A 17,115-nucleotide genomic window follows, 5' to 3' on the forward strand; every position below is an offset into this window, starting at 1 on the left:
CGCTGCAGCATCTACTGCTGAGGGACACACGAGAGCCTAGACTGTTGACAAAGACCATGGGTTGCCTGAGGAAATGTGGCTCTGGACATTCAGATTTTGGCTTCATAAAATTAAACTTATTTTACTTGAATTTTTCTCTGCTGAGCAAATTTTGGACAGTGAGGAGCAGTGTGGCTTACATTATTAAGCTTGCATTCATCTCTGAAATGTAGAATGGTGAAAAAAATAGTAACTGCTTAAATTCCTAGCCTTGTTTCTTTTCCTGGAGTAACAGAAACAAGTCTGAACTACGCTACTACGAACAAAGTCAAGAGTAATGACGGCTAGAAGTGGTCCGATATATTTACTTTTACCTGTCATTTGCTATACTAGGTTAGAAAATCCTGTGACAGGAAAATAGTTTTATTTCCCTTTCTATTTCATTTCATTTATGCATTCCTAAACTGCAGTTTCAGAAACAAGCCTAAAAATATCAACTCATCTTAAACTTTTCAGTCACAGAATAGAGGAATCTGACATGAGTGACTAGGATATTCCTAATACACACACACACACACACACACACACACACACACACACACACACACACACGTATTTTTTCAAGAGCATCCATGGTTCTAAATGAAGATTTAAGATGGAACTTGTTGGGGCAACTGTCCAAGGCTCTAGAAAAACATATGATTTTGAGTTTTGGTGGCTCAGAGAGCAATGTCAGGTGATGCTTTCTTCTTGTTCTCTCGTGAGGGCCTCAAGGCAGGTCTATCACCATGGGAGGAGAGGGTGGAAGGAACCAGGAGCAGGATGGGATTCCAGTTACTCTTTATGAGGCTCTGTCTCAGGGATCCAGCCAGGAGCTGTAGCTGTTTCTTCTGAAGACAACACCCCAAGAACCAGCCACATCCCATCTCCAAAGGTGCCCCCACCTTTCTACATCTCCAGAGAGTGGACCACGCTTCCTGCACAGGACTGTAGGGACACAGCTCACATGCAACCACAGAAAGACCTCAAGACTGAGGATGGAAAGTCAGGAAGGGCAGAGAAGAAACAACTGACGTTTAAAGGCGAAATGGCTATTGGCTAGGTAAGTACCACTCAGTAAATGCTAACCAAGAACTTAAGGTGGAGCATGATAGTATATGCTGAATTCCCAGCACTGAGGAGGCAGAAGCAAGATCACCACAAGCAGGTACTAGGCTGGCTTGGATGGCAGAGGAAGATCCTGCCTCAAAAACATTGACAGGAAATTAAATGAACCAACACCTAGGACTCCGTGGCCTATTCATTGGTAGGCTGGTTGTTACATGCTATTTCAGGAGATTTACAATCTTACCATAGGACCCTATACATCCTCTTGATACAGTCAAATGGAAATGGTCTGCAGAAGACTCAGGGTGTGGGTCAAATGTCAGGAGTGGCCCTATAGCCTAAGTAAACATAACTTACAAAAGTAGGAGAATAAACTGTGTACAGGGTCAGGGATGCAGCTCAGTGGTTGATCTCCGGTCTAGCATATATAAGGCCTGGGTTTGACCTAGTGCTGACAAAGAAAGCAAGACTCAGTATGGTATTTATATTTTTTTTGGTTGTGAGCCTAGCCTTTAACAGCTGAGCCATCTCTCCAGCCCTCAGTTTGGTATTTATGGAGACCTGGATCCAGAACTCTCACTGGATTCCAAAAATCTATATGTATTCAAATCTTGATACAAAATAATACAGAATTTTCCTCCGGTACTATCACTGAATTCACCTGACAGTGCAGTACTGTGTTAGGGTCGATTGGGTTCATATCCCTCCCTTTTGCTGGGTTAAGAGTTACTGTATGTCAGGAGCTGTGGTGGGGATCTCTGTGTCCCAGGTCACTCCCTGGCACACTGCTGTCACTTAGCAAAGGCTCATGGGATCAAAGTGATAAAAGGCAGAAGCATCGCAGGAAGTGATTTCTTTAATGGGAATAAAGATCCAGGAGCTGCTGAGAAGAGCAAAAGTGCTAATTACTCATAACAGGAAACCCTGAAACTTCTGTGACGTCAGACATGGACAACTGTTTGGGTATGTTGTCCTTATTCTCTGGGAACCGTGGATGCATGAACATGGAAACTCCTTGAAACCTTTTGTTCATAGAGTCTTTGATGAATTTATTTTACCACTTTGGATGGCCACTATATTACTCCCCCAGTCCAAAGAGACTATCCGTGTGGCATGATATGCCATCCCATTAGAATGAGAATGGCACTAGCTTACTGCTTCCTGTAGGTCAGAAGTTTAGTTAAAAATAAAGTTTGTTACATGCAAATGGGTTTTGCCTTATAGTTCATGTAACACTCTCAGAAATGTGGGAAATCACCAACTCTGGTTGCATCCTCACTTGGCTACAACATACTTTTCCTAAACCTAACAACCTCTACTCTTAAAGTTTCCAGTGAGGTGGTAACTTCCATCCAGAAGCAGAAGCAGTAGGGGTGGAGCCTCTCTGTGCATGGAGAAGTATGGGGTGTCACTCTGATCTGACCTCACCTTATTCAGGGTCATATCCCAGACCTTAAATGCAGCTGGAGGCCTCATGAAAAGGTCTCATGACATGTAGTGGCCCAACTTCTCCATCGTCTTTATTATCAAAGGTGCCGAACACACCTAGATTGGCTATGCTCTCATCTTTGAATCAAATGTCATGAAGATGCAATGATGCAGCTGTCATTTAGAATTTCATCTGCAGAGTTGAACATGTCTTCACTGGTTACTCTGCAATGAAATCTGCAGCTCCTCCTTCCACAGGCTGTTTTTTTTTTTTTTTTTTTAATTAATGACCACGGGCCTTGCAAATAGAAGAAGGCAAAAAGAGGAAGATCACTTTCATAGATGCAGGTAACTGAGATAGATAACCAGGTGCAGATGGTTGGAAGTACCTCCAGTGTTGGTACTGGAAGAGTTACAGCTCTTCAGAAGGCAGAGCGGGGCCTCCGAAGGATAATAGAATTGAAGAAGTTATAAAAGGATGCTACAACAGGGAGTTTTGGAGAAGTGTAAATCTGGTTGATGGTAGAGACTATCCTGAGAAATCATGGCGAAGGTTTGTATGTCATGTGGTGGGGGCAAAGTGTTCAGAGGATTCCTGTTCTGTCTGTAAGTATGTGAAGATATTCACAGGAGCTGGCTATGAGCCTTACTCTACACACAGTAACACAAGTAAAGATGCCCTCTAATGCCAGGGCTGGGGTACAGATATTTGTAAGATGGTTATCATTAATCCTCATTGACATGCTTTTGTTCCTTCTTAGCAGAGACCTGTCTACTTCTAGAAACTGACCAACTGTTAGAGAAACTGCAGGTCAGTGGCAGCCCAGCTGAAGCCATTCTGCACATTAGCTCTGAAATAGAGATTATTTGATTAGGCATGTTTAACAAACCCTTTTGCTCCTATCCCATAATTAACCCACCTGGTAGAAATGTCCAACTTTACTATAAACCTTCCCTAGGAGCACAGGTTGACTTTAGAAGAACATCTATCATGTTTAGTACCTCCTTTCCCAGAAGTCAATCAAGGCATACAGACAACTCTAAGAAGACTACATAGATTTCTTTGTGGTGCTATGTGGCGATTTGTTTTTTAATGTACTAGAAAAATTATATATACTTATGATTCTTTTAATTATTTGAATGAAAAACATTAAGTAAAGCAGGCCTTGTTAAGGAAATATTTCTAAGGAATTATGGAGTATTGTAATCATGCAAAAGAATTAAGGGGAAAAAATCAGAATAAAGTAGTTCCTGGCGGTATTTAATTACGTCCCTATACATTTGTCACAGAATCTCCCCAAGCAATTGCCTGGTCATTTTACATGTAAAATGTCACATCAGATTATTATAAACCATTGTTTTCAATGAAGACTTGGTTTGGGTTGAGATGCAACTCTGTTTTGTTCTAGATGTAAGACAGCAAGTTAACTTGGCTGAACACTGTGTGGGTCTAGAGTTGTGGAAAGTGCCACTTGAATCGCTCTCCCTTAGCTTTCTATTTGCCATGCCAACATCTGTCTTGGCAGACAGTCTGGTCCTCAGGAAAATAGCCATCAGGGTTACAGGAAGAAGTCCCTGCACCAGGAGCTCTACAGGAGGGGAAGGGACTGACCTTAGGCACCCAGTGGCATTGCGCAGCACCTGTGATGAATGCAGCTGTATTTTCCGATCGTCCTGAAGAGGTGAATTTTCCCAGCCCGAGTGAGGGATAATCACTGCGTTGGTCAACACTGCCAGGGCATCCTGGATGATTGGCATTTTGAGTGCATCACATGATGAGAGGTTCCAAAGGACTCCTGTAAGACACATAAAAAGAGAGCCACTGAGTGGTACCACTCTTTCTCATCTCGACTAGTTTTCCTTACTGGAGATAACAGCATTGGTAGGAAGGAGTAAATAGTATGGGCTGGGCCAGCAAGGTGGCTTAGTAGGTAAGAATGCTTGCTGTCAAGGTTGATGACCTGACTTCAATGACTAGGACCCAGACTCTTGCATGTTGTTCTGTGACATCCTCATGTATGCTATGGCATGTATACACACACACACACACACACACACACACACACACACACACACACACACACACTGCATAAATATAAAACACAGAAGGGGGGGTAAGCACATGTGTTTTAGAGCCTGTCCTCAACAGTTAACAAAGAGGTCACAAATTTGAAAGAGAACAAGGTCAGTAGATAGATGGAAGGGTTTGAAGGGAGGAAAGAGAAAGGGAGAAATGATTATATTATGATCTTAAAAAAATAAAAAATATATTTAAAAAGGGAGCAACAGAGAGTTGGAGATTGAGTATAACAGTAATTAATAAAGACAGAACAAAGGCAAAAATGTTGACCACACAGAATGTTTTGTTTGGGTTTTAAAATAGGAATTACCTAAAACAAAACTAATTCTAGATGAGGTCAGAGCTTCTATGCTATGTCCCCATTTAAAAATGCTTTTAAAATAATTGTCCTATTTTATTTTTGTTCTGTATAATTGACATAAAAGAAAAGGAAACCTCTGTGCTTAGGCTGGGATGCAGAGACAAGACTGACTTGCTCTTCATAAAGCAACTTCCGGATTACTTGTTAAAGGGGCTTGGCCTTTTAACCAGATGAAATATCATCTCATCTATTGTGTTAGATGAGCACAACATTGTTCTTGATAGTCTTTTTTGTTAATTCTTGCATTCCACATGCTCTACCAAATATAGCCATTGATAACACAAATCTGATTGTTAATTACAGGAGCAGCTATACAGTTGTATAAAAAGTACTTTAGAGATAAACTTTCAACTATCTTCAGAACTAGCATTTACTGAGAATTTTATTTACACGAAGGCAATTGTCTGGCATATATAAACCAGCCTTTAGTGCAGGGTATCTCTTGAGGACAGGTCTGGTTTGCCTGTTTCTACAAACACAGATGTATTTAAACCAGCCATTTCTGTCCATTGACACAATTATCTCTGCTTCCGTCCACAAAAAACTTGTCATCCTGTCTTTTCCAGAAAAGTGTTTACCCAACCTCCTTTTAAGGTATCAATGATTTTTCATATGCTTTATGTGTGACTTTTATTCTCATTATTCTCCTACAATTGAGTATACAAAACATTCAATGGTAAACAATAAGTGCAGAAAATATGTTTTGAGTGGGACTGATTTGTGATACTAGAAATATTAACATACTATGTCATTTTGAAGAATAAGATAAAGTTGTTCATTCATTCATGATGAAATCTTTTATTAAATTCTGATCACTGAAATAGTCAAAATGTGTACCGCATTCATTTGTAGTGTCACAATGTTACTTTTATAGCAAAACAATAGATGCTTCAGTTTTAAAAAGAACATTAAAAATAAATTATATTTAATCTCTGTATTTGAGGATATGTTTTCAGAAAAGCCATGTTAAAGCATTGGTGTGCACTGTATGTAAACAATGGAGACAGATGATAATAAGCATTTTCATTACCAGCTCCTGATTGAAAATACTAACACATACAAATTGAAGTCTGAAAGTGAGAGTTTTAAAATGTAGGTGACATTTCACAGCCAAACATAACTAAATAGTAAAACACATTTTTTTTTACATGTAAGGAATGTATAGGAGTCCAAAGCCATTATGTGATAATAGTAACTAATTTTTGCTATTTTTAAAGACTAAAAGAGAGTTAGGAGGGAGAAGTGAAAATCCAAGGAAAGTGTAAGGACTAATCTAATCTTTTATAAGACGAGAGAAGATGAAGGAGATGTCTTCATTGAACTACTCTGTCTCCTTCACCTTTCTTGCCAATTTATTAGTTGATTTAAACTAGTTCAGACTTGAGCACGGGGTGATCCCTCAGTTCACAGTCTACCTTTCTACACTGATGCTGTTGTGTGTTACAGTCCAGTGAACTTAGGAAAGCCCTTGGTCTGCATCTCCAAGTCTTCCACGTAGCTGCATGAGTATCTGAGACCTACAGTCCACCTCCTGAAAGGAGGACCACGACTCACTCAGTCAAGGACAATCTGGGTGTGAGGTGAAGGGTGGGGAAAGTGGGTGCAATGGCACAACTCTTCTGGGAGAAACCCAGACAACTATTCAAGGGGTGCCCTCAAAATCTGAGCTTGGGTCCATTATCTGAATACAGGTAGAAGCTTGAATGTTGAATCAGTGCTTTCTGGAGACAGCTGACACAATGGTTGATATATTGAGAGATGTCAAAATTAGACAAGAGTTGGGTCACAGCTGTCCTGACAAAAACACATGGAGGTGTGTGGTGGGGAGGAAAGAATACACTGGAGGGAAAGAGATTCGAGATTCATGTAGATAATTAAGTATCTTCCTCTCTCAGTAAACGAGAATTGGATTTTGCTCAAATTATCCAGTCCTTCCTTTCCTCCTTTTTTCTATGGTGGTTTAGGACATGACCACAGATTGTTTGATCATCCCTAAAAAGTAGGGGGCAGCCAAAGCCTGAGTACAGGAGAGAGAGCTGGACTCGATGACTTCTTGTGGCCAACAGAGCAGCATGGCGGTCTGTGAGAGCCCACACCAGACTGTAGTGCGCAGCACTGTGGCTTTTTTTTTTTTTTTTTTTTTTCCATATTTCCCTCTGGGGCTGTTTGCTGGCAGTGCAGCCTGCTGTCATGCCACAGGACCCACAGGCAGCCCACAGACAGGCCGCTGTGGTGAAGAGGGAGGCCTGCATCAAACAAATCACATGACCGCACCACTCTGCAAGCAGGTCCTCCAGGGCCACCCAAGTCTACGGAGACTTGAATCTTGCAGAGCCAGGGCTACACAATGGGGCTGCTCCTGGATCCCTGACCCTGAGACATTGCGTGAGATATGTTTGCTGTTTCTAGCTCTTAAGCTCTAGGGTTTTGTCTGTTATAGCTCCTTCCCTTCCCACCCTGCTGTCTCTCTCCATCCCTTTCACATCCGTTCCCTTTGTCCAATGGGCTTGCCTCACTTTGGATTTCTTCTCTTCCCTCAAGTTGCTCCTCAGTTTACCAAGATGCATCTGTCCTCGTATTCCTTCCCAGCCATGAGAAGATAGGAGGCACTTGTTCAAGTGTTGGAAGAATGCAGAACACACACTCAGCATTCGGCGTCTGTAGCACACAGAATGTGCTCTAGCACCCAGGAGGCGCTGGCCAGGTAGTTACCACAAAATAGCAGAGTGAGTAACTGCAGGATACGACCCTGCAGGATGCCAGGAGGCAGTGAGCATCAAGCATTTCTAAAGCATTACAGTGCTAGCAAGATGATGTAAGGAACTGAAAGAATAAAATAGCAGATGCAAGACAAATAATAAATCCAGGTGCGAATATAAAAGTGCTATTTAAATGGCATTATATGCCCCGAATCTACAGACATTCTACTTGTAGCTGGCAGAGAAATATTTATACCTCTGAAAAACAGTAATCAATTTAGCGCTAGGAATTTCATCTCTTGCAGTTGATTTGGGCAATTTCATTATATTAACTTACCAATAATTCTAAATTACCCAGGGTGATACCAACTTGCAACACACAGAAAAACTGTAGAATAAACTGAATTCACAAAGCATCCATTAGAAGTTAAATAAAAAAAAAATGTTGTAATCGGTAACTAGGGAATTTTAATTTACATGATGAAGGTACGATAATTTATTTCTGATAGTAATCTGTAATAAAATTGTTTTTGTGGAATGTTCCATTAATTACATCATCCAGTAGTATCCTTTTATTAGCATAAAGTTATTACTGTTCCAAATGTAATTGACAGTTGGTTCAGTTGAGAAGAAATTTAAATAACTAATGATGTATACTAAATATATTTAAGTGATACTTTATTTTTATTTCAGGCAAAAGATGGCTCTTTTTCTTGAGATTATCATATTCATGAGCAGTAATTGGTTTATTAAAATTTCTTTAATAAGGTCTTAATTACTTTCATTTGATCCTTTATTTTGTTTTAATAGGGGGTAATTGTGGTTTTTTTTTAACCTGAAAGAGATGACTATCTCTGTGTAAAAAATGAATAAAACCCCCACTTTAATAACAGCAAGTCTCAAACATGGCCCCCTGGCTGAAGAAGGCCTTATTCCACCCTCCATTTGATTTTTACTATAAAACTTAAGGAAGAATTCTTAACAAAAGGTAGGGCCCTAAAACATGCCCAGAAGTCTAGACTTACTTTCTTTTAAATGTTTTAAAGCTCTTTATTTAAAATTAATCAGTTTATGAAAAATTAATGCATGCATTTATGAGGATTTAGTTCAAGGAACACTTTCATTTAGTTAATTTTGAGAGTGACAGTTTGTGTACCTGAGGAAGGCAGTGGAAAAAATAAATGGGATCAAAACCTCTTTTTTATTAAATTAGAAAAAAATAGGCCTATAAGCCAGTTGTGGTGGTGCACAATTTTAATTCAGGGGGAAGAGGTAGGGAAATTTCCATAAGCTCTAGGCTAGCCTGGTCTACATTGTCTACATCTCAGACAAGGCTATATGGTGATGCCTTGTCTCAAATACAACCACAAAAAAAAAAAATGTGTCTTTATTGTATGTGTTTGGGTGTTTTGGCTCCATGTATGTCTGTGCACTATAGTCATGCGGTCCCCACAGAGGCCAGGAGATGGAGTCAGATCCTTTGAACCTGGAGTTAACAGTAGTTGTGAGCCACAGTGTGGTGCTGGGACTCAAATTCAGGTCTTTGGAGAGAGCAGCCAGTGCTCTCTACTACTAAGTCACCTCTCTGGCCTCAAAACAGTTCATTTTGTAATAAAATCAGAGTTGGGCTTAGTGAGGTAATTTAGAGCAAGCTTAGAAACCTATTGCTTCCTTTCCTGCCTTAAGCCTTGATTCATTCATACCTATAGTTTTGAGTGGGACTGAGCTGTTGATTTAACTCTGGGTCTAGGAGCCCCTGAACTCCTGTTGGGTTGTCTGTAGGTACACTGTGTTCATCTGGATATTTGTGCTCACATCCTAGTGCTCACATATCCCAAATGTGCAGTTAAGATGCAAAGGCCTCAAGGTGTGCATGAGAATTGTACCATAGTGAAAGTCCTTCTTGATGCAAACACACACACACACACACACACACACACACACACACACACACACACCTGACACATAGCAATATTGTTTAATAAAAGCATTTATCTCAACTTTATGCTCCCATTTACCATAATGATACTTATAACCAAGGTCAATTCCTTAGGCCCAGACCCCTCAAGCTTTCTGCAGAGCTGAGGAAGCAGAATAAAGGAAGTCTAAGTTCTCCTTAATCTTCCCAAAGATTAAACCTCCTTGCTCTCTGCAGTGGGGTGGAGTGAAGGTTGAGCCTCTTGGAATTTCAGCTCATGGAAGCATTTAGAGCTAGTTATGAGAGGAGGAGGCTGTGGGGAGTGGCTCACGTGGGCGTGAAGAGGAAGCCAGACAGGACCATCACCAGCATCACCACACACCCTCATCCTACACCTGCCGTATATGGTTTCTGATCCAAACACCGGATCGTTTTAAGTAACCACAGACAGACAGAGGCTGAGATTCAACTAAGTTAGCTTTTGCTTGTTTCAAATAAAATCAGTCAGTCAGTCAGTCAGCCAGCCAGCCAGCCAGCCAGCCAGCCAGCCAGTCAGTCAGTCAGTCAGTCTGCATGTCCATCCATCACTGAATTTCACTGCAGAATGGATGAAGAATGATTCTGACCTCTGTTGGCATACAGCAGTCACATTCTGGTCTGAGAGGACAAAATCTACCTGGTTCCCATGAGGCATTCTAATTGCTAAGATTCTAAAACAACTTTATGCAAAGATGCAGCCATCCAAATGAACATCTCCTGCTCTAAAGCCAGAACTGATTCCAACAATGAACTCATGCTCAAATTTCTGCACCAACTACATTGGCTGAAAGTTGGGGCTAAGCTTGAAAGGTTAATATAGGGAAGAAACCTAAATGCATCTAAATTTTTGATTAATCATTTAGAAATCTATCTTCATTTAAAAAAAAAGATTTACTTTTTTGAATTTTTTATGTTTATCTGTATATATATATATATATGTATGTGCCCCATGTGTGTGTCTGCTGCCTGGAGAGGTCAGAAGAAGATGCTTTGAAAACTGGCTGCTCAAGAGCTAGAGTTTGTGTTATTAACACCTTCCCTGTATTGTGCCACCGACAGAAACTCTGCCCCATCCCAGAACAATATCCACCTTTAATCATGCAACAATGAGGCCAACGTGTGTGTGTGTGTGTGTGTGTGTGTGTGTGTGTGTGTGTTATACATGGTGAATGTTTGTGTGGTGCACACATGTGAGTGTGTGGATGTGCATAACTGTGCATGTGGACTGGAGGTCAGAACAGAACATTGGATGTCTTTCTTTTTTCTTCCCACCCATCTTGCCTTAAGATATGGTCTCTATCTGAACTAGAAACTCACTAGTCTGACTAGGCTAGCTGGCCAGCAAGCTCTCAGGAGCCACTTGTCTCCCCTGTCCCAATGTTGGGTTACAGGCACGTGTAGCTGTGTTCAGCCTCTTACGTAGGTGCCGGAGATTCGAACTCATGTCCTCCTGCTTGCACAGCGAGCACTCTTATTCACTCCGTTATCGCCTCCGCCTCCAAGAACCCGATTAAGACCCCATACAACTTTCTTTGATATAATTTCTTCATGATTAAGACTATCAGCATCATGACCATAAGTCTAATAAACTGAGTTGTTTATACTGTTTTGCTTATTTGGGACATTTGGCAAATCACATGAATGGCTGAGAATGTGCGGACTCTTAGCTTTGGCTAACATGGAGTGTGTGTGTTCTTGAATGCACAGGGGGATCCTTTAACTATAGAGATCGTATTTGGGTGCAGAGTGATGGGTAAGGTATCTGCAGCTCCATTAGTGGTGCACCCCAGGGCCGACACAGCCTCCACAGGTTGGCAGTACCTCTCACAGCTACTCAGGACTTCTGGGCCCAGTGAGAAGAAACTAGAGCAAAGCTATGTAACGTTTATACAAATAGGATGCAGCCGTCTTGGGGGGGGTGCCTGTTCTGTGATATACCATGTATAGAACTGCAGTCTATTCTTGCACTGTTGGTACAGGCATCAGATTTTGAACATTTCATAGCTCAGCATCCCAGTGCTGTGGTTTGGACTTGCTTTGTTTCCCAGTGGTTCACTTGCAAAGGTTTGGGCTTCAGTGTGGAGGTCAGCATTTTAAAAGGTGGAATCTGTAGGAAGTGCTTTGATCAATGTCAGGATGGCCTAGGAGGTATCCTGGGACTTGGCCTTTCTGGCTTCCTGAATTGCCCTGTAAAGTCTTGTTTCTGTATGAAATCTCACTATGATGATGGCTATGCCCCGGCTAGATAAATGGGGATGTCAGATTTCTTTTTTACTTTTAGTCTTCACAACTACGAACTAAATATGCATTTTTCATGATAAAGTTATGTAGATTCTGGTGCTACATGGTTAGGGTATTGAAAAATGAACTAATGCACTCTTGGAAGAGGGCAACTGGGAACAACAATCGGGTCCATTTTTAGGAATACCCTTGTTCCTATGACTTCAAACAAGGAAGTATTTATGACATTATGTGGCAGAATAAAAAGACTATCAAAGACTGAAGTTGATATTTCAGTTCTCACAAGCAATTAAGAAATAGCCTCTGGTGGGTCTGCAATAGGTATTCACAAGAAAGTTATTGGACCACACAAATCCTAATGTGTAAATTATCACACAGATGGCTGCTTAAGGTATCCAAAATAAGAACACATTGAAAAATCATTGAAGATCAAAACATAAATTCACACCTGGGGACACCTGATTTTTGATAAAGAAGCCAGAAATATACATAGAAAAAAAGACAGCATCTTCAACAAATGGAACTGGTCAAATTGGATGGCTATATGTAAAGAAATCCAAATAGATCCATACTTAGCACTCTGTACAAATTTCAACTCAAAATGTATCAAAGACCTCATCATAAAACCAGATACACTGAATATGATAGAAGAGAAAGTGAGGATTAGCCTTGAACTTATTGGCACAGGAGAAGACTTCCTGAACAGAACACAATTAGTATAGGCACTAAGATAAACAATAAGTGGGACCTCATGAAACTGAAAAGCTTCTGTATAGCAAATGATACTGTCATTCAGATAATGTGGCAGTCTACAGAATGGTAAAAGACTTTCAGTACCTACACATTTGATAGAGAGTTAATATCCAAGATGTATAAAGAATATAAAAAACCAGATATCAAGAAAAAATAACTTAATTAAAAAATGGGGTATAGATCTAAACAGAGAATTCCTCAAAGATGATACTCAAATGGCTGAGAGACACTTAAAAAATGTTTAATACCCTTGGTCATCAGCAAAATGCAAATCCAAGTTACTTTGAGATTTCATCTTCCACCTGTCAGAATGGCTAAGATAAATCAAACAAATGACAACTCATGCTGGCAAGGATGTGAATTAAGGGGGAACACTCATCCACTGCTGGTGAGAGTGCAAACTCGTATAGCCACTATGGAAATCAATGTGGCTGTTTCTCAGGAAGATGGGAGTTGATCTACCACAAGATCCATCTAAACCACACTTGGTCATATATGCAAAAGATGCTTCATCCTACCAGAGTCCTTGTTCAACCATATTCATTGCTACTCTGTTTATAATATCCAGAAACTGGAAACAACCTAGGTAGCCCTCAACATATGAATGGATAAAGAAAATGTGGTACATTTACACAATAGACAATTACTCAGATGTTAAAAAAAAAAATCATGAAATTTACAGGCAAATGGAGAGAACTACAAAATAATCATCCCAAGTGAGGTAACCCAGACCCAGAAAGAGAAATATAATATGTACTTGTTTAAATGTGTATATTAATTAGCTGTTAAGTCAATGATGTATTAGTTTTTGTTTTATCTTATTATATTTTATTATTATCATCCCTTAAAAACCTGTTCATATTCTAATGAGATACAGAAGGAAGGGGGCTGATTCCAGACAGGAGAGGAGTGGAAAGGAACTGGGAAGAGTAAGAGAGAAAAAAGAAAACCATAATCAGGATATATTAGATGAGAAAAAAAGCTATTTGCAGTAAAAAGGAAAATAAAGAAAAAGGATTGTTAAAATGATCAAACAATCTCACATTTTGAGTTCTTATTATTCTCTAGGGTCTTGGCCAAGTACCTCCTATACACTGACTCATGAAAGCTTCCACCAATTGCCTTTGACAGGTAAGAAAATTCAGAGGAAGAGAAGTTGAGTCCCCTGTCCAAAGTCATTCCACTTGTAGGTGAGAAAGAAGGCCAGATGTGATAGGATGCACATGAGTAATCAGACAAATGTCAGGTGCATGGATTTGAAACTTGAGTTAAAGAGGTGATGTGGTCTGCCATCTTTTGGAGCAGAATGCATGAACTCAGGAGGCTGCACCATTCTCCTCTTTTCTCCACTTTCTGTTTTTAGTCTTAGGTCACATAGTTTGAGGAATTTCAAGAAGAAATAATGAACATTTGGAGCTGTGAAATTTCTTCTGCTAATAACTTTTTTTTTGCAAACATTTACTTCTATTATCTCTACTGTAAAAAAAAAAAAATCAAAACCAAAGCTACAGCAACACAATCATAGTCTTCCATGGTGGAATGCTGAACAAAAACAAGATGGAATGGGAAGTAACCTCACACTAAATCCCCATCATCATAATTATGTCAAAATCATCCCTGTTTTCAGTTAAATAAGAAGTATAAGACACTATGCTCTATTGTAAACCTGCAACATTTCATAACTCTGACTATAACCTAGGAAAGAAGTGTAGCTGGGGGTGTCATCTGCATATTTATGCCCAGCGATTAAAGAATTTAGAAAAATTTCTCAAGGAGAAGTTACAAATTAGAGAGCTCAAATATAAATGCTGGCTCCAATTCTCCAAACTCTATTGCCCCTTCGAGATACTCTTAGAGGTGACTTCATGGGAAATGTCTGACAGCAGTGGTTACAACCATTAAGACAGCTATCATCACTGCTGATCACCATCAAATCTATGTTTCTCAGTTTCACTTAACAACTGGAGATTTCTCGGAAGTGCTTTTCCCACTCCGTTTCCATAAGCCAATCTACTGCCTCACCAGACACTTGGGGACAGTTCTGTTCTTTGTGCCATGTTTAACGGTTTTTATTTTTCAGCGGATAATTTATGAATATCTACTAACTAACATTGTTAGTCTGTTAGTCACTCTGAAGAACATACAGTCAATGAAGCAGAGGCCATGTATGGAGATAAAAAATAAAGCATGTGCATGTGCTCAGTGACAACTTGAAACTGACTTTAAAGGGTCTTACATAAAATTCAAGAGCCATCAGAGAAAGCATGACAGGAATATACAGGTAAGAAACATGTCCATGGAAGGAAATAAAAATATAAGGTTCAATGGCAAGGGTGGACCATGAGATGACCCTTGATTACAGAATTACCCAGGAGAGGACAGAGACATTCAGGTGAAAAAAAAAGACAGAGCAGAGGCTTGCAGTTATGAATGGGTAAGAGTTGTAGTGTCTGAAGGTTTAATTGCATGGTAGATGTCAACTAAAATGTTGAATCAAGAAGTATATCTCTCAACTATCCAAAAGATACCTATCATTTGGGCAATTACAATTATATACTAGAACAGTAGTTAACCTCTCCATCATGAGGAAGTTCAGAACAGACCCACTTAATTTCCATCTCTAATGGAAATGGCCTGCGGACTGAGTGGATACCACCGTTACTTAAATTTATTTTTATTGTATGTGTACGAGTGCTTTGTCTGCATGTATCTATATGTATCTATGTGCACCATTTGGGAGCTTAGTGCTCACAGGGCTAGAGAAGGGCATTGAATCCCCTAGGACTGGAGTGACAGACAGTTAGGCTGTTATGCGGATGCTGGAACTGAACCTGGGTCTTCTGTAAGAGCAGCAGGCGATCTGAGTTGCTGAGCCATTTCTTCAGTCCAGAACGCCACCATGATTTAAAGAATTGTTAAAAAAGAAGAACCATTGGGGTTTCTCATTATCCTAGTTTTGAAAAATAGAATGGAGTTCATTGACATGAGATTCCATGTAACTCTTCCTCTTGAGTAGAGAAAAATGAGGGGAAGATTAAAGGATGTGACGAGGGAGATCTTTGTACCTCAGCATCGTCCGCCACTTAACTTCATCATGTCCTTGTGGATCAGCTTTATTATCCATGTACTCAGTAAAGAGGACATTCTTCAACTAAACTGTCTGCAGCTCTAGAGTGGTTTGTTCGAAACATGTGGGTCCAGATCCCCTTGGGGTGATGTGGCCTATTTACAGGGGTTGCAGATCAGTTATCCTGAATATCAAATGTTTATATTACGATTCATAACAGTAGCAAAATTAGTTATGAAGTAGCAATGACAATAATTTTATGGCTGGGGGGTCACCATAACATGAGGAACTGTGTTAAAGGGTCACAGCGTTAGGCAGGCTGAGAGCCTCCTAAGGTTGAGAACTGCTCTAGAGAGGGAAAACTGGTAGGCGATCCATTTTACAAACATTCTGCCATCTTTGTGCAGCTGCTTTCTGGAGCTGGGGGACAAGGAATAGAGGAGGAAAGAGGGAGGATCAAGCCTTAGGATCTTCCTGGGTAGAGAGGCTCCTCCAGGAGGACAAATTATATTGTACTTTTACATATTTAAAGGCGGAAGCAGTGCTGGGGAGGAGTAACGGGGTGACGTGGTAAACGGGTAGTAAGTGGAAGACACAGGGCAGTGATGCTACTTTAGAGTCCCAAGATCACGATGTCAAAACAGACTCTAAGAGTCACCCCGATAGAAATACCATCTGACTCAGGAGTTCACAGTAAGGTCTATAGAGGAAGAGGCGTGAAGTGCTCTCCATTCGATGCTTCCACATGCTGTGAGACCATCAAGAAGGATGCCACTCCACGTTGAGAACATGCACAGATATTATGTGTAGACCCCAGGCAAATTCCTGTGCTTTTGTGATTTGCTGTCTGTCTAGATTGGCAGGAAAATAACCATCCAAGGCACTGTGCTTTCACTGTATGGCACTCTGATGCCTAATGCTGTCTACAATCTTCTAGAGGCAAGATTTGCACACAAAAATGGATGTGGTCTTAGGACAGGAGCTAGTTGGTAGGAGGGGAGTTAGCAAGAGTTAGTCAGGGAGGGGAAGGAGAGGCTAGTGAGTGCTGTACATAATCACAATCCGTTCTACGCAATGGTTAAAGGATTTTTTAAAAAGGATGTCATTATGTCCAATGTGGAACTCCACAGAACTTATGGCCTTCCCGAGTGCAGTGGGGTTCAGAGCCAATAGAAGGATCTGAGGAAATTCAGAGGAGATGGAGGGGGACAGCAGGGATGCTGTGCCAACTCCTTAGTTAGACACTTGGAGCTGAGAGCCTTTCTAGTGATGGCCTCATCTTTCTATGGGCCCCTGTCTTCCCAGGCTCTGCAAGCACTCTGTCTCTGATTCAGCACACACAAACTGTCTGACCAGCCCTAAATCAGCCCAGATCATATTCCTGGAAGAAGATCCCTTCACTGGATTTTCTGGCCAATTCAAGCTTATTTGCCTCCCCCCCCC

At 40.6% G+C, this 17,115-nt stretch overlaps 1 protein-coding gene across 1 annotated transcript in view; it reads right to left on the reverse strand.

Annotated features, from left to right (window-relative positions):
- Ctnnd2 (catenin delta 2) overlaps positions 1-17,115 on the reverse strand; it is an 874,755-nt gene that overhangs the window by 185,865 nt on the left and 671,775 nt on the right. Inside the window, 1 exon segment of the mRNA XM_028882044.2 lies at positions 4,127-4,310. Coding sequence (XP_028737877.1) covers positions 4,127-4,310 — 184 coding nt within the window.

This window comes from Peromyscus leucopus, chromosome 11, assembly GCF_004664715.2.
Source record: "Peromyscus leucopus breed LL Stock chromosome 11, UCI_PerLeu_2.1, whole genome shotgun sequence".
Taxonomy (NCBI): domain Eukaryota; kingdom Metazoa; phylum Chordata; class Mammalia; order Rodentia; family Cricetidae; genus Peromyscus; species Peromyscus leucopus.